We start from the raw sequence: 18,854 nt of genomic DNA, 5'->3' as shown, positions 1-18,854 counted from the left end.
ACACACACACACACACACACACACACACACACTCACACACACACACACACACACACACACACACACACATATTCTTGTCATTGTTGGAAGAGAGTAATTTATCATTCATAAACATGAACATAGTCATTTGGTAGTTTGTAAGACATTGATTAATTGAAAGTTTGGGAGTGTCTGACCTAATGAGCCTGTAAAGCCAGTCCAGTGTGTCTAACTGATCCATTTTGCTGCGTGTTTGTCCAGCTGCCTGCCCAGTGCTGTGCAGTGGTAATGGCCAGTACTCCCGTGGCCGCTGCCAGTGCTACAGCGGCTGGAAAGGCACTGAGTGTGACGTACCAGCCAACCAGTGCATCGACATCCACTGTGGAGGACACGGCATCTGCATTGTGGGTGCCTGCATCTGCAATACTGGTTATAAGGGTGATAATTGTGAGGAAGGTAAGACTCATTTCCTGCAAGAACAGACACAAAAAGTTACACAGTTCCTTGACACTGCTCTGCATCATTTTCCATCATTGACATGGTGGATTTTCCTATATTAAAAATGTCAACATAAATAATTGATTAGGCACACATTTACATTTGCTTGTGAAACAGAAACATTCATGCAGTTTCATATGATTGGATACTAATTCATAATTCTTTTACTTGCAAATCATTTGTCTTTTTAATCCACATCATTGCAAATGTGGACCTTACAGGACACTTAGTGGATGTCATGTAGTATTAAATGGATAATTAAACTGTTTAAGTTGTTAATTGAGTATTTTAGAAGATGTTACATCATTGGCTTGGGCTGGATTATTCCTTTTTTTAAATATCACCACTAAAGTGCAGACGTTGAAAGGTAGATTGTTAAAACAGGGTTACTGCTACAAAGTAAGTTAATTTACTGTAATCTCTCTGTCACACACACACCCACACACACACACGCATGGTCAGAGTACTACGGATTGCTGACAGGTAGTTGGCTAAAACCTGTACACTACACTAATTTAGTCTGAATTGATCAATACTAATCTGCTATCCGCTGTTTGGACACACACACACACACACACACACACAGACACACACACACACACACCTACACAGACAACATAGACAGATTAACACTCTATACGGGTACACACATTCTTGTCATTCAAGTACACACACACATATATGCAGATACATATCACAGAGGACAGTAACAAGATTACTTTCAGATTAGTTCAATCTGCAATAACACTAATCCTCTATGAGTGAGTATACAGAAGGAGAGAGAGAGAGAGAGAGAATTTTCCCTGAACCACAGAGCGTGTGTGTGTGTGTGTTTCAATCCCACACACACACACATTTCACACAGTTGCTGAATCAGCAAATAATGTCAAAGATGCCATGTAGGATTTCTGAAAAATATTACAGGTGAATTGTTGTCAAGAACGTCAATGAAAGAGTCAACCTGCGTGCAGACGAGGAAAGAATCTAGTTATTTGGAAATATGTCTGTAACAAATTAAATTAGTCATTTATTAAAACATTATTATTAAGTTGATTATATATGTATATGTATATATTTATATATACAAATAACTAAATAATTAACATTTTATTAATCGGCCTTTACGACTAGCTAATCACATTCTTTCAAATCACGGTTTTGTCTTGAAAACATTTGTGTGTGTACACACAAGATGTACAATATGTACAGTTTGGCTTTTGTTAACTACTCTTCCTCTGTTTCAGTGGACTGCATAGACCCCAGTTGTTCGGCCCATGGAGTGTGTATTCATGGCGAGTGCCACTGTCAGCCAGGCTGGGGCGGAGCCAGTTGTGAGATTACCAAGGCCATGTGTCCGGACCAGTGTTCAGGACATGGCACCTACAACGCAGAGACCAGCACCTGCACCTGCGACCAGAGCTGGACCGGCCCTGACTGCTCTTCAGGTGTGTGTCACGTTTAAAGTCCTTTGATGTAAACATGTGTTAATGTGGGTGTACATATACGCGTTGTTTTCACAGATGGGATCGCCCTTCTTCCCAGCTTTGCATGTTAGTGAGCTTACCACCAGTTTCTCCTCCCTGACCACTGACAAGCAAAGAAAACCGTCTACAACCTACAACCGCAAATGCTGCAGCTGATTGGACGAACGCCCCACCTGAAACTGTCTGCTCTGGGATTTCAAAACTGACCATAATGGCGGCTCGTCTGGAACGCAGTCTTTTATTTTACAAAAATAGTTCCCCGAAACGTTTTTCTGAAAACATTTTAGGCGAGAAATAGGCCATGCAGTTGCTGTCTTCATTTCAGATCAACAACGGTCAGTTAGAAATATTTTTGTCAGCTTTTGAGCGGGTAGCTAAGCTGGCTAGCTGAGCCGGCTGCTCCTTATTTGCATAAAGTTGTCTGGATTCAAATTTATACAAATAACGAGCGTGCGTCTCGATGCCCGCTTCTCCAAAGTCCCTGCGGCGCTACCAGAATGCATTACACAGCGGCTCCCATTGAAATGAATGGGAAGCGGGGAAATGACGCTGACAATGGACACACACCATTAGTGTGTGGATGTTTTTTTTCTTTCTATTTGGGTTTTGTATCATTTCTTACACAATCTAAAAAAAGGAATCCACATAATTTTTTTTTCATTCGTATAAGAAACATCGCGCCTAGAGTTGCAGTAAATAAAGTGCTTTACAGAATCATTAAGTGAGAATAAAGAAGAGCAGGATCAGCATAACATTAAAACAACAAAAGCAATTACAGAGCAGAACGTAATTAAGATAACAGTGAGCCCCTAGGAACGTGAGTAACAGGCATCAAAGATGGGATACATGGCTTGTAATACATAAGGTGAATAAGACATTCAATTATGCAAAGCCTGTACCTGTAAGCATAATTCAGATGGTAGGAGTGCCTTAGCTTGTCTTAGTTCCACAGGCAGTGTTGGGAAGGTGACTTTGGAAATGTAATAGCATATCGATTACAAGTTACCCTATTTAAAATGTAATATTTCAATTATTGTTCAATTGTAATTTACCCTTGCGGGATTAATAAAGTATACATTATTTTTATTATCATTATGATTACTTCATCAAAGTAATGTAACTTATAACTTCCTAACTTTTTGATTACTTTTCCAAATTCTACTCTAAATTCTAAACATTTTCAACTGATAACCATTTTCAAACATTTAAACAAAATTTGCAAAGGTATTGTTTTTTAGGCCTTAAATCATCTTAATCTTCTTACATCCATGCAACTCTACCTCCAATGCTCACTGAAAGTAGTTTTTTTGATTCTGTGATGTGGCAGGTCTTTCTTTTGATAGTCTAAGCATAATTTGCTGTATGTAAGGATCATTAGTACTCTGTGCCGTTGTTAGGACATTTCAATAAGTTTATTAACTTTGCTTTTTGTTGTACTTTTATGTCGTGATATAGGTCTTAAATTTCATTCATAAAGGTCTTAAAAAGATCTTCTATAGTCTTGCATTTGACTTGTTGAAATTTGCAGAAACCCTGTTAACCTTACAGCAATACTCAACACTGACTAATAGCAGATGTCACATCCCAGAAGGTACACATGTCTTTCCTACTTTATTCAATGGAAGTACTTGCAGTAACTGTAAGCTGACTTAACTTAAATACCTGCAGATGTTCCCTGAAGTTGGACGTAAGAATTTTGACCGCAAACATTCTTTGCATTGCACATCATGTTTGAACCCTTCTCAGAACGGTTCCAGCACTGTTTCGTTTTTTTTAAATCCGTAACCATAGTGCCAACTCTCAGACAGAGTCAGACGGGCGGCGCTGCACATTCAAACAGGAGAAACAATCAAAAGAATCAGGCTAGTATCACACTTATTAAACGGCTGTGGCTGGAAATGGCAAAAGAAGAAGGGTGCTTTTTGCATTGTATCTGATGCTGAGAGCCGCTGACCAAGTGTCTACAGCTTGGCTTTCCTCATGGCAAAAGCCAATTCCCCTTTAGAAGTTAGCCATGACTTTGAAACAGCCATAAGACTTGTACTTTGAGGAGATCACACATACACTTGTGAAGAGAAACAAGGTCAGTGACAAAGCTTGGGGCTAAACCACATCAGAGCAGTAAAATCAGTAACATCTCCAAATCAATTCTTAAACTAACCGGAAGCCAATGAAGAGCAACTAAAATAGACGTTGTACGGTCTCAAGATGACACACAATGTGTTAGACACCCTGCAGCTGTGATTTTTACTACAGTAGCTGCAAATAGGAGAGCTTTCTTCTGACAGTGGAAGGAGTCAGAGAGCTACAATCTGGACGATATGAAAAAGTAGCAGATAGACATTTTTTTAAGTCTTTGTAGATCAGTAAGTAAGCATCTAGAAAACCTGACCCAACCCGATTTTTGACTTTAAATTCCCTGAAAGAGTTTAGAGTCAAACAAGGGAACTTTCTCTTTATTATCAAAAGAGTGTCTCACAAGACCGTAAAATGTTCTCACTGTGTCTCCTAATATAGAGCTACATATCATATGAATCAGTCATAAAATCACACCAAAGCAGCAGTTAAATGTACTCCTAAAAAGTATTTGGCAAACCAAATTGTTGCATTTCAAGCGCTTCAAAACAAAACGATCACATAGGTTTGTCATTTCATTCCCAAATGACTGATCTGCTATGCATTAACAAGCCTATATGATCATAACAGCCCAACATCATTTGACAGTGCCTTCTAAAATTAATTTAGCTGTTTTCTGATCTGCCACTGCTATGGACATGGTTTGGTAAGGTTAGGCACAAAAAACACATATATATATATATATATATATATATATATATATATATATATATATATATATATATATTGCTGTCTTTGAGGGAGAGAGAGAGAGAGAAGGAGAGAGAAATAAGTGACAGTATTGATGCAGCAAAAGAGGTGGGATATAAAAAGCTGGAGGAGGAATGCAGATCAGTAACAGATGGCTTGACATAAAAACAAAGAGAAGAGGAAAGGAATATGTGTGTGTGAGTGTGTGTTCTGTTTGTGTTGCCTTTGGGTTTTACGTGAGTATTGTCTTGTCAAAACCATTAAACACACATCCAATTAAGTCACGCCGCTTTGGATGGAAAACGCACAGATTCACAAATGCAATAAACAGGTTCTTGATCTTTTCTTGGGATCTGTCAACTGCATCCAAACACACTCAACAACACACACATAGGTACAATCCTGGCAATGTCATGAACCTACTTTCACATTATGCAACTTCACAGTATTGTTGACAATGGTTCAGTACAGTATTCATGTTCCAAAAACCTATAAATGCAGAGAAGATGTCACAGCTACTGTTGTGTTTCTGTGTTTGCATGTGTAGTTATATTTTTTTTTCATTGTCCAACAGAGGTGTGTGAAGTGGTCTGTGGCAGCCATGGCGTCTGTTACGGCGGCGTGTGTCGATGCGAGGAGGGCTGGACAGGAACTGTGTGTGACCAGAAGGCCTGCCATCCACTGTGCAGCAAGAATGGCGTGTGTAAGGAGGGGAAGTGTGAGTGTGACCAAGGATGGACAGGGGAGCACTGTAATATCGGTGAGTGGGATCACAACAGACGCACACACACACACACACACACACTCACAATAACATACACACACACACTATAGGAAAAGTGTAAGAAGGGAAAGTAAGACTGTGAGACTGTTTCTCAGTATTCACAAAAAAATGGTGGGCTTCCACATACATAATGAGTGAAATGAGTACAAGAGCATATATTCGCTCTGTTTAAAGACACTGAGAGGAAAATATTTTCCAAACCATTTTTATTTTTGGCTTGCCAGATTCCACTAACAAGACAATAAAGTTATACTCCAATTTGGCTTTACTTCATGACTTACTTAGACTTTAGTAAAAAAAAAATCTCTGTATCAAAATCGGCATCGAGAATCGTGTTATTTTACTTTGTTTTAGTATCATGATACCCCTAATAGTAAAGGAATTGTTTTTGACATTTTCACAACTGTGTACGTGACCTCCATTATCTTATCTTGACATACACTGTCGTCTAGCAGCGGAAAAAACTGTAAAACACTGACCACTGAAGAACCGATGCTGCTCATTGTTGATGGAAAGAACCCTTTCTATCCTTATTTTGCTTGGTGTCTACCGTACCTACTGACATTGTATTGTGTTTTTAAGTGAGCATCCATGTTGATTTTGAAAACATCCTTGTGTTGTAATAGTTAAACGGTGAAACAGATGAGAACGGGGGCCTTTGTTGCTGCTTCAGTTCACCACCGCAAAAAAAGACAGACAGACAGCTACAGTATTGCTGGGAAAGAGTTGCAAATTGGCTTTGGTTATCGTCACTAACACACACAGACAGACACACACACAAACACACACACACACTGACACGTGGAAAGGACGTTGAGAGCATAACAACAAAGAGATGAGGGGAAATTCATTTAGAGTGCTTAGCCAACAGTGTTTAGACAGATTGTATGGCTGGGGAGAGGAAACAGGCTTGCTCCTTTCTTCTCCTGTCCTCTACTCACCAACCATCACATTTACATTTTATGTTAAAGTCTGCTGGAAATTGTGACCTCACTGTAACTGTTTCCATATTCATTAATTAGCTGTTTTTATATTTTCAGCATGGAAATATCTCAGCTTGCGTTTTTCGTAAGCCAGTGCAATCCAGAGTTTGACAAGAATAAAACAGAAGCAAAATACGTACACTAGTCAACTGGTTTTGGACCCTATAACATTCCTTAGCGTTAATGAGGTGTCTTAGATGAATATGATGAAGAATAATAGCATCTTTCTCTCCCTTTCGTTGTTTGTGTCTAATTGAAATTCTACCTCTCTCTGGTGTCTCCTTTCACTGGTGGTGACACTGGGGGGGTTTTGTTACTATTCTACTGCCTAATATCTGGACTAAATGCTCTCTTTCTATCTATCTGCTTCCTTTCTTTCCCCCCCTTCCTTCTTAAAGCTCACAATCCGGACATTAGAGTAAAAGGTATTGTGCTCTTTTCTCTTCTTCTCCTCATCACTTGCTTTTTGTCATCATCCCTTCTTCCTTTGCCGTTTTCTCCATGTGAAGCTGTGGCTGCTTCAGTGGTTATTTTATTTACATATTTATTACAAACTTATTTTTAAATTTTGGATGCCTTGGATATCTTCTGTTTTTTTCCACTCATCCCCTCTATGGTTTTGCCAGCTCTGATAACATGCGCTATTACTGTTCATTTCAGGATGGTCCTTACCCAGATGCACAATGGCTTTTTTTTTGTTGCCTATTAGGATGCACACTTAGCTGCTATCTTACAAGATAAAATTAAAACCTGAAGAGTGTTTTTTACCTTACATGTGGATTTTACTTATTGAATGCTGAGACACCATTGAAAATGAGAAGATATATCTCTAGGGGTTTATCCTGATACAATTACATTTAAGTGCATTTTTAGATATCTTCTTGAATTCTCCTTTTTAGGGTGTTTGCATATAAACTGATCCCGATATGTTTTATATCATAATGTTCAGAACAAACTCAGCTTTCTGTATAGTGAGCCCCAAAGCTGTTCCAGAGCAATGCATAAAGACATAATTTGGCCCCAAGGCGGAAATAGTTCTCAAATATACCTACACTCAATTGTTTCGCTGCTTGAAATGACTTTGCAAAGGTCTTGGGTTAAAAAAGTAGCTTAATATATGAATGAAAATTGTAAATAAATGTCTAAAAGGAAATTTTGTAAAATCGCTTTTTGAGTAGGAGTGTTGCCAAACATCGCTTGGATTCACTGCTGTGTCTTTTGCCCTCAGAGGTTAACACTGCGTATTTGTCACTGACTCAAATGCCTACTTCAGCCTCCCAAATTTCTTGAAAAAAACACTGACCATATTTGAAGTAAAATGTTATTTTTCATCAAAAGTTACAAAGATATAGCTCAGAAATTCAAAATTTGAGGAAGCCTGTAAATGAATGAGTTATGTTGACCTCCAACAATAGATTCATGGCTTTTTAACATTTTGTTAAAATTGGTTTGATATTGCTGATATTGCTGAGTTTTTTAAGGTTGCTTTACAGCTTGTTACTGCTCTTGACAATCATAAACAGGGAAGTGATCCACGTTCTAGTATGTTGAAGCTGGATCAAAAAAAGGGAAAATTAAGCATGAAACAGAGCAGGTGCCAACAAAAACAAAACATTGAAAAGAAAGAACATGCTGAGTTGTTAATGTTCCACTTATTCCCTAGTAGATACCCTATGTTTGACATTGTATATTTAACATTCTTTGTGTCTTGGGATAGTTAATACATATTTATGCTTTTCGAAGACAAGCCAGTACAGGCACAGGCAAATATAATATTGAACATTTGTGATGTAGAACATGAAATCCTGGCTCTGCTTTAGGCTTAGTTTTCCTGTAAGCTGTTTCATCTCCTGTCCATTTCTCTAAACACAGGCGTACTCTTACATGTGCGTGAATAGGTTTAAGCAACCATAATCTGACTCGCACAGTTGGCTTTTGTTTCAAAGATGTCAGTCATGCCTTATTTTATACAGAACAGTTGTGTAATTGCAAGTATTTACACAATTGCAAAGCAAATGGCCCTTGCACTGTGACAGCAGTAAATCAATTCAGCTGGTTTTAAGCCTTTTGTGTGCAACATGGGAATATTCTAGATAAGGTGCTCACTTCTATTTAACCAGAGGCAGTGTGGTATGGGGCAATGAAAAGAAATAAACACTTTGGATTATAACATGGCTTTCCTTTACATCAGGCACTGAATACAGTCACATTAGTTGGTTGGTGTGTGGCTGTAATTGCGACGACCTGTCATATTCACACAGTTCCACATTCATACATGGAAGCTGTCCATAGTCAGTACAACTACAGTCTGATCAGTTACCACTGAGCAGCTCCACTAGAGTGGTAGGGCTTAAAGGCCTTGCTCAAGGGCCCCTTAGGGGTGGTAATGACAGTCAAACGTGTTCTCTCACTTTAACCAGCCAGATTTGAACCTCCCGGTCCCAAGCTCCCAACCCCCACCACTCCACCGATTTACTTTCCTCATTGCATCCTGCTCATAGATGGTATGAGATGTAAGCCAAACCTTTCTGACTTCTTGCTGTTAGTAGAGCTGTAATAATTTCAAACTATTTGTCTAAGAAATAATTGCAAGTAAGAATATAATTGTCTCTTTTAGCCAAATCATAATTTTTTTATATTTTCTTTTTTTTGTTGTTGAGTTAATTCAATTTTTTGGGGTTATATAATCACTGTCATGTGACCCAGATAATGTGATAACATAAATACAGAGCCTATGAAGCAAACAACTCCTCTTTATGAACATAAAACGTATTTTCTAACAGTATCCCCTTCTTTTTGCTATGAACCTTTATCGCCAAAAATAATGAAATGATAATTAAAATATTTAGTCTGACCAATAGTCACTTCTATAATTACAATTTTGCATATCTGAACAAAATCAGCTATTACCAGTCATACTCCTTAAGACCTTAGCTAATGTTAGCAATCAATCGCGGTGAAACCAAGCGGGGCTTAATTCCTCATTGATGTTGGATGATACTACAAAAGCCAGCAATGTGTTCAATGCCAATGTTTGAGACAACTCTAATTAAGGTTAGGCAACTGAAACACTTGGTTAAAGTTAGGGAACGTCTGTGGCCAAAAATAATCCAATTTAACTAGATTACGGTAAATCTAACACATTCTGGAACCAGCCTATTAAACAAAGATCAAGTGTTTTAAGCCACCTGGGGGTGGTGCATACACATCATCTGGATACGTCCCTGGTGACTGGCTGCAGTTTGGGTCATAAACCACGCCCCCTCAATGTTAAAAAATAAAATATAAAAGTACACGTCAAATAATATTTTTCCAATTATGTTTTCTGTCATTTTAAGTAGTTCTGATTCATTTGTTCAGGTGTTCATTTTTATATGTTTTTATTCGTTATGTGAAGCTATAAAAACAGGATAAATCATTAATTATTATATAATTATAACCTGACTTCTAATTTGGGTCAAGTTCCAAAATTGCTAGATCCTACGCTTCCCATAATGCAACTCAATAATGCCTTTTGCTCTTTAATGCTAGTTTATTCCTAGATTGTTGAAGTTGCAGTAGCTCAGTCTGTAGGGAATTCCCTTCAAGTCCCCATACGGACTAAGGTATGGTGGCAGATTGGTAGCTGGAGATGTGCCAGTACACTTTCTGGGCATTGCCAAGGTGCTGTTAAGCAAGGCACCGAACCCCCTAACTGCCCGGGGCGCCTGTACATCAACAGCTGCAGCCCCTTCACTCTGATATCTTTCCATTAATGCATGTATGAGTTTGAGTGTCTGTATTTCAGGCCTGTGTGTAATATGTGAAAAAATATATATTCATCTTCTTTTTCTTCTTCATATTATTATTATTAAAACTCCTGATTTACATTTAAACACTTTTCCTGTCAGCATCTAGTGGTCATTAGAGGAACCGCAGCTCAGGACACAAGCCGTGGGTGCTGCTCCATCCTGCCTTTACTAACTTCTTCTTCATAATGTGCTACATTTAGTATATCACACAGAATATGTGATATCGTATATCAGTATATCATACAGAATATGTTCTACAGTATATCAGTATACAAATTTCAACTTTTCAACTTCTATTGTTTCACCCAGATTCTTTTTAATAACGGAAAGTTGTTGTTTGAGAATTTCTGCGGTTAATTAAATGAAAAAAAAATCAACTGTGCAACTTCTTTTGTAATTTTTGATCAGCTGCCTTTGATCCTTCTTCCGTCTTGTGGGATTTAAATGTGAAGAAAGACAGATTTGATTGAACTGCTGAGGTCCTACTGCTGTGTCTCCCTCTGTGTTATTGCAGTCCCGTGATCCCAACTCTTTCTTCCCCTCCTCCTTTTCCTTTGGCTGCCATTTACATCTGTCCACCACAGAGAGTATATTTGGCAGTGCTGCTTTTGTTTCAATTTACTTTTTTCCCTAATTTTCCTCCCTCTCTCCCTCGTGCCCTCTCCTATTCTCAGGATATAAAGGTAATTCATGCCAAAGACTTAATAAAGGCCTTACTGTCCCAAAATACAAACACTTCACACTCTGCTTTGTTAACTTAAACTTTATTTGATTCTGATTCATTCCATTTCATTTTATTTTTCCTACCTTTTATTCTTTTTTTCACGTCAGTCTTCCTAAACGCTCGGTGTATGCCTTTTTTTGTATTGTCTTATTGTTATACTTCTGTTGTTATTTCTGCAGTCTGCAGTTATTAGTTGTTTTTCTGTAACATCTTTATTGTCCCTGTCTCTGATTTCCACACACAAAACAAAGACTATACAGATGAAGATGCACTCAAGCACATACTCACAAAAATGGGAAAGCTCGCTCTCACACACACACAAACACACACACACACACTTACAAGCAGACACAAACCCAAGATGTGTGACTCTTGTTTTGTCTTGCATCCACAAGCCTGATATTTATATTTATATGTGTGTGTGAATTTAGCCAGCTGCTGTTCCTCTGTCTCCCATCTATGTACCTTCACTTTCCTGTCTCTCTCTCTATTTTCTTCTACTTTCCCCCTTTCTCACAACTTCACCCTTCTTCCTTCATCCCTTTTTCTGTCTCTCCAGCTGGGCTTTGCTTGGTTCCGACACTTACCGTTTACCAAACTGTTGCCAGCCTCACTATCTTTTTTGTGATGGAGGAATGTCAAACAGAGGCATAAAGTATAGCCTTTGGAGGCATGCAGTCCAAACCACCCTGCCCTCCCTATACTTTGTGCGCTGTGTATCTGTCTACCTGTTGTGTTTTCACATGGATTTTAATCTGTGATTTTTTTAAACCTATTTCTAAAGCAAACGAACAGTCCTTGTCAGCTTGCCGGTTGTTAAATTTCCCTCAGATTTGGTTAGACTTTACACTTTGAACAGATAAACTCCAATTTTAGGATGTTCTGCTTTTTAACTTAGATTTTTCTTTTTTCTTTGTGTGTATGGCAGTTTTCCATCACCATTTTATGTAACAATAACATCTTCTTTCTTTGTTTACAGATGAGGATTTTTTTTTTATTTGAATTAATTTCAGATTGAAGCCTTGCAGCACACAGTAGCCGTTTTGGCTGTAAACAATCTTAGTGGTTCATGTGAAACTACAACGTCAGTGCATTTCAATGCTGACTGTGTGTCTGTCTGTCAGTCTGTGGCTCTCACATGTGGGTTAATGTATTGACCTGTCTTATTTGTCTATCAGTTTGTCTTTCAGTCTGTCACTACATTTGTTGGAGAAAGGTTGATCACACAGGGCCAAAGGCCTTTATACACATCAGGTTTTAACCAATATGGGTCTTTGAAGGTACTTTGGTCTGAAGCTAGCATTTTGTACTAACATAAAATATGTGTAAATTTAATTTAAAAAAAAAAACTCAACTACTGCGGAGTCTTGAGAAGTCTTGTGAGGTGAGAAATCTTCTGAAACAGCATCCATACCTTTAGACTGGGGCAGAAATATAAATGTTAACTGAGGTGTAAAGTGAAAGCCATTCAGGTCACAGCTGACCTTACTGTTGGGCTGTGGTTTATTGGCATTTCTTTTAACCAATCACAACCGTTAAGGGCGGTGCTAAGCACTTTAAATTGACACCCGCCAGATGCGGGTAAAAATGGATTTCGGCGGGTATCATTGTAAAGTTACTAGGTTGTTTTTGTGTGTTTGACTTGGTAACGCAATCTTTATCTGGCAACACTGCTTGTAGTAATAATCCCACATTTCCCATGAACACTAAGTCGGGACATGTCTTACAGACATTGGCTACGTGCCTAGTGTGCGCGGTTTAGATATGAGCTACACTGAAATGGAGAAGACAAACAGAAGGGCGCGAAACAACCCAGCAGGAGGAGCAGAAATTAAGATGTGAATTAGTTAGGAAAAAACAGACAATCCTTTTGCTAGAAGAGAATCTACTTGGCTGGTTACTTTAAAAAATATACTAGCCACGTTGTTTGGTGATCAAAAAGTTAGTTTAAAGCCCTGTTTGGGAGATATGTGGCGTAAAGAAATGGGTCCAATTTTTACTTTTATGACTATGGGGCAAAATAATCTGTGTTCAGGTTCAGTTCTTGGAATCAATACACTAAGGACCTGCTGCTTTTCTCCTAAAGAGGTGTGGCAGCGGTGAAACCCACGTGACACAGATACAGGAAATGACTTAGATTTGGGACATCCTAGTTCTAAAGCATCTCTGTTCCAACACAGTCTTTCCAAAGACTATACAACGATAACAGTTATTGACTTAACGCAAGTTTCTTTTGCTGTTTTTTCATAGTCATTGCTTTCTTTAAATAGATTTGTTTCTGGTATTGCCTCACTAAAACACACAGAAATGTCTGCAAATACTTAAAAGTTCTCACCAGAGTGCCCAGAGCTGAGCTGCTCTTTTTGATGTTGTACACAGTGTCTACACGGACATGTTTCAGCATTTCCATTCAGCATTTTTTAGTTAGTTTGTCCCACGTTAGTTAGTTTGTTAGTTTGTTAGTTTGTCCCATTTGCACAAATATAAAGGTCTATTAACAACTCACGCGTCTGAAAATTGCAATCCTAGGACTGTTTTTGCGCTTCAAGTCTATTTTACTGTTTTACTTAACGGATGTGTGTTACATAATTGTTCACATGCTGCGAGCGCTGTTGAAAAACTTCTAGTACACAGCAGTACAGTGTAGCTTATACACCATTGGACTTACCTGACGTTCGTTACTATTTTAACCTTCCAAAGGTAGAGAAATACCTTCTGGGGTATAGGAGGATTCTATAAAACCTGTTGTAATCTCACATAAGCCTCATGCTTTAAAACGGGCTTCTTCTTCGTTGCCCCATGATGGTCTCAGTGCTGTTTCAGAGGCTTTTCCGAGCTGATAGGGAAACACTGAATATTTTGCATTTATTATCATCTTTCAGCGCTCCAGTACAAAATTATCATCACCTTCCTTCAAAAATGTATATTGGTTGAAGCCTATAGTTCCCACCCTGATGGCGAGGCGTGTCCCCAGCCCACTACCTCACTGCTCTAACTTTTCTAAATGTGTGTTTGTCCACTGTGCCCAGAGGGTTGTCCAGGTCTCTGCAACAACAACGGAAGATGCACTCTGGAGGCCAGCGGCTGGCACTGCATCTGCCAATCAGGATGGAGAGGGGCCGGTTGTCACGTAGCCATGGAAACACTCTGTACCGATGGCAAGGACAATGAAGGAGGTATGTTTGTGTGCATACAGTGTACGAGTGTGCAGATGCATGGTCAAATAAACAAACTGTATTTGTTGGATGGATGGATAAACATAGGGTTAAAACTATGAAAAATGTAGCAAAACCAGTAGGATGTTAGCAGTTAGAAAGTCAGGGTTCAGGAACAAGTTCAGTCTTAATTTGCATTTAAAATAAAAAAAATCACATGATGTAGAGAACCGTGGATATTTGAGTTATGCATCCATGCGTGGCTCATTATGTTGTTTGAAACATGCAATGTTAACTTGAAATGGCATGCAGCAATTGAAACCCTGTACCATGATTGAAATCACCCCCTACAGATATGCAGTAAACTGACAAAAAAAAAATCATCCCAACACCCATTCGCACTTGACTCAAAGTAAGACAACAAAAGGAATGTAGACATTGGCTGATGTAAGTATCTAGCCTATGTCAGATGTTATAGCAAGTGAGAGAGTACCTACCTAAAGTGCTTAGCTAAAGTGCCTAGCTAAAGTGCCTATATATCAGACATCAAGTTATCTTAGATGAAAAGGTATGTCACATGGAAATTCTTTTGAGGCTTTATGTTTCAAACACAGACCCAGTGTTAACAAAAAAAGAAGCTGTGGTGTGGGAGCAGAGTCGAAAAACCTTTCCATCTGTGTGGCGCCATTTTCCTGCATGTCTTCCCCCTCTCTCTCTCCCCTTTCTCATCTAGCTGTCCTATCAAATAAAGGTGGAAAAGCCCAAAACATAATCTTCATTAAAAAAAGACATTCCCATCTCATCCAACCTGTCAGGATCCTCTCAGGGTTAGCTGGTGGAGCGGGTTGAGTCCTTTAAATACTTGGGAAACAACATTGACACCTGCTTGTCCTTTGCACACCAACTCTGTGTACAAAAAACCACAACAGCGCATTCACCTGGATCTTAGGATCTTAGGACTTTTCATATCAGCAACGACATTTTAACTCCAGTTCACTGTTCACTCATTGCATCCATTCTCACCTTAAACATTTTATACTGGTACAACCTCCTCACCACCAACGCAAAACACAACTCGCAGAACAAACTTTACAACCGCTCTGTGATCAGGAGAGCCCTCTCACCCCCTCCACCACTCATTCCAGTTACTACCATCAAGCAAGCGGTACAAAGTTCCACTGGCCTGGAAAAACATTACAAGAACTCTGTCATTCCCTCTGCAGTAACCACTCAAAACAACATCAAATAGACACTGTACTGCTGCCATTTGATCGTTCTATTGAAAACCTGTTCTCACTCCCAACTTGTAAAATACAGACGCTCAGCGTCAGATACCTAGACATAAATCCCCCTTTTTGCATCAGTAAGGAACTGTTCCTTACACGCTGTAAGATGACGCAGTATTTAAATCCACAATTTTATGCGATGGGAGAGGGAGAATGTGTTGCTATCTATCTATCTATCTATCTATCTATCTATCTATCTATCTATCTGTCTATCTATCTATCTAATGCAATCAAAATGATCAACTGATGAACTGGCTAATCTGCTGCCACCTGCTGAGAGCTGCACATTGATGTGTAGTACTCCTGCAGTGAGTGCTAACCTACATACATACAAAGTGCAGCTCTGCAGCTGCCAAAGGAATGCAGAACATGTAGTATCATCCTTGTTTAGGATTGAGTCATTTTATGATTGGTAAATGTGCTTTAGTATTTGAAAGGCACTGGTACCATTTATTTTAAAATATAGTGTAAGCGGTCAAGAAAGGGAAAGAAGTTTTAATAAAACTCTGCTGTTGTAAATTCTAATGGGATTACTGAAACAAAAGACATGAAAGTAGTCAAAACAACCAAAGTAAAAACAACTGTGAACTAAAAGAGTAAGCTATCAGCAGTTTCACCCTCTAAATAATACTCTGAGACACAGAGTTAAACCTCTAAACCAGGACTAGGTTTGATTAGAGCAGCGTGTTGAATGGAAAGTTGGAGAAGAAAGAAGATGAGAAGGAAAGTCTGTGTTTGTGTGTGTGTGTGTGTGTGTGTGTGTGTGTGTGTGTCCCTGGTGCCTGTTCACCAGATGTACAACTGACTTTTATAAACTAACAGAAACAAATGGCAGCCCATATTTTATTACCTCACATTCCTCCTTCCATCATTCAATCTCTCCATCTGTCTCTCTGCTCCAATCCCCCGCACTCTTGGTCCCTGTCCTTTACTCATCCCTCCTTTCCTAATCTCTTTTCTCCTATCATTCCATCCCAGCTCATCATTGCAGCCCTCAGTCCCTCTTCCTTCCCTCTGACTTTCTTTTTCTTGGCAGTGCCTTATAAACACAGTGCACATGCACACATCCATTTCTTCTTTTACCCCTCATCGGAAAACTCTTCTTATTCTTTTTTTGAAGTCAATCCATCCTCATCCCTTTGCCACACTTGGTTCTTTCTTTTCATTACGTTCTCTGTATTGCTGACTTCATTTATTCCTTTCCACCTCATAACCCCGTCCATGTTTGACTTATCTTATTTGGACAACGCAGTATCACTCTTGACCTCTATTCTCCCTTAAATCTTGATACTCTCCATGCATTGACATCTGTATTTATCTCTTTTTCTATCCCTTCATTCCTAATTCTGTTTGGTTCCTCTGCCATTTCCTTATCCGTGCATTGTTAATTATTCTTTATCCCTTTATCATCCTTCATTGCTTCTTATGTAATCCCTCAGTTGCCTCCTCATCCCTCCATCTTCCATCCTCATCCTGTTTTCATCCCTCATCCACCTGGAACGTTTCTATTATCCATTTGACATCGCTTCATACATTGACCTTCCATTTCAGGTCCCAATGCATCCTTTTCAGGTTTCTGTATATAACAACTGTGTGTGTGTGTGTTTGTGTGTGTGTGTGTGTGTGTGTGTGTTTCAGATGGCTTGGCTGACTGTATGGATCCAGACTGCTGTCTGCAGCCCTCCTGTCAGAACCAGTTATACTGCAAAGGGTCACCTGACCCGGCAGAGGTGCTCAGCCAGTCTCCGTCCTTATTGGCCCCCCAGCAAGTAAGGAGCTCTAATCAGAAACAAATTCAAAATAAGAACTGTCATTTGTCAGTACACAGATCCACATCCCTTCTTCAGTGTAGCACAAGATACCATCAAGGGGTAACAGGAAGCAGCAACTGTCTCTGTATTGACTTCCTTTTTTATTTTCCTTAGGCTGCCAGGTCTTTCTACCAGCGAATTCACTTCCTACTTGGTCCTGAATCCACTCATGTCATCACTGGTGACAGTCCATTTAATAAAAGGTAATTTTCTGTCTGTTTTGTGCTTTTTCCTCGCTGAGTAACATCAGCAAGCAACATGATTGGTCAGACAGGTTGTTAACAAATCCACAGTTTAAACCATGAATTTCAAACCATGTCCGGATGTATGGATAAGATGGTGAGTGAAATGTATTCCTAACCATTAGTAATGATACTACAAAAAGAATATATACTTAATATTGTATTATGTATATTATTTTTTATTCTTAGTATGAGTTTGTGCAACTTATTCTAATGAGCGGGTTTGTATGATAATGTACAAAAAGTTCTGCACACCAAAACATATGATATCATACAAATAGACGAGTGAGTGACATCGGCTACAGATCTTCCTGCTACAGAGTGCCAGTTACTAGCTGTTTAGGTATAGAGCTTGAACCGGTGGTATTGAAAATAAAAATGGGCATTGAAACAACAACTATTGGCACTGAAAAACACAGGTTACTGTCTCTGTTCTAGCTCCATGTTTGAGCGGCTACATAGCTTCGTGCCGCTGACTACGGTGCTCCACACAGTGCTCCGTCAGGTCAGTGGTAGTTGGTTGTACCGTTCCCTGTGAATAGGTGACGGTGAGCCGGGTACAGAGCGCTGCAAGTTGCCTGTTGGCAGAGGTAACAGTTAAGTTTAGGCAAGAAAAAATAAGCATTATGCGGCGACTAGTTAAGTTAGGAAAGGATTGTGGTTTAAAATGGAAACCCTCTCAAGCGACATGCTTTTCCTGTGTGAAAGTATTCTGTTTTCCCCGTGAAGTGAACTCCAACCCCTGGCTTGGAAGTCCTGTTTTTTAACGACCACCCATCTCCCCGACCCCGTCCCTACGGGGCCACACGCGTTTTTATACAGCAGCAGTCGATGTAACCAATACAGCAAAACAAAAGTGTTTAAATCATGCATTTACAGTGCTTAACTTTTTGGATGGTTCATGAGAACAGGCTGGTTTGTGGCATCAGTTATGTGCAGCACGGAAAATCAGTTATTACTTCCACAACACTGTTGTTTTTCCTCAAAGAAAAGAATTAATGAATAATTAGTGTCAATTCTATTTTTTTTTTCTACAGCGCTGATTGTGACTCATAATTCTTCCACCTGCAGGTTATAGCACACCCTACTTTATCTACAATAATATGACGGTTGCAGATTGGCTCTGCTTTCTGTCCACATGAATAGAACTGAAACGTTAGAATGAGAGAGAGATCACAGTAGGTCTTCTTTTTTGTTGTTGTTGCCTAAAGCCATTTCTGCCACATCTGCCTCAGACAAAACATTCATTAAACATGATAAGAGAGAAAGAAAGGGGGGGGGGGGGGGGGGG

At 39.3% G+C, this 18,854-nt stretch overlaps 1 protein-coding gene across 3 annotated transcripts in view; it reads left to right on the top strand.

Annotated features, from left to right (window-relative positions):
- Window positions 1-18,854, top strand: part of LOC117952226 (teneurin-3-like) — a 242,888-nt gene that overhangs the window by 150,199 nt on the left and 73,835 nt on the right. The window contains exons 15-22 of one of the 3 annotated variants that reach the window (XM_034884373.1): window positions 241-435; window positions 1,722-1,922; window positions 5,362-5,547; window positions 6,953-6,979; window positions 11,020-11,028; window positions 14,099-14,245; window positions 17,149-17,279; window positions 17,436-17,524. In XM_034884373.1, coding sequence (XP_034740264.1) covers window positions 241-435; window positions 1,722-1,922; window positions 5,362-5,547; window positions 6,953-6,979; window positions 11,020-11,028; window positions 14,099-14,245; window positions 17,149-17,279; window positions 17,436-17,524 — 985 coding nt within the window. The remainder of the gene's footprint in view (window positions 1-240; window positions 436-1,721; window positions 1,923-5,361; window positions 5,548-6,952; window positions 6,980-11,019; window positions 11,029-14,098; window positions 14,246-17,148; window positions 17,280-17,435; window positions 17,525-18,854) is intronic. The other 2 variants (XM_034884382.1, XM_034884389.1) reach the window with 2 other exon arrangements.

This window comes from Etheostoma cragini, chromosome 2 (genome assembly GCF_013103735.1).
Source record: "Etheostoma cragini isolate CJK2018 chromosome 2, CSU_Ecrag_1.0, whole genome shotgun sequence".
NCBI lineage: Eukaryota > Metazoa > Chordata > Actinopteri > Perciformes > Percidae > Etheostoma > Etheostoma cragini.
The sequence above is the reverse complement of the archived record's forward strand: the minus strand, read 5'-3'. Positions and strand labels throughout refer to the sequence as shown.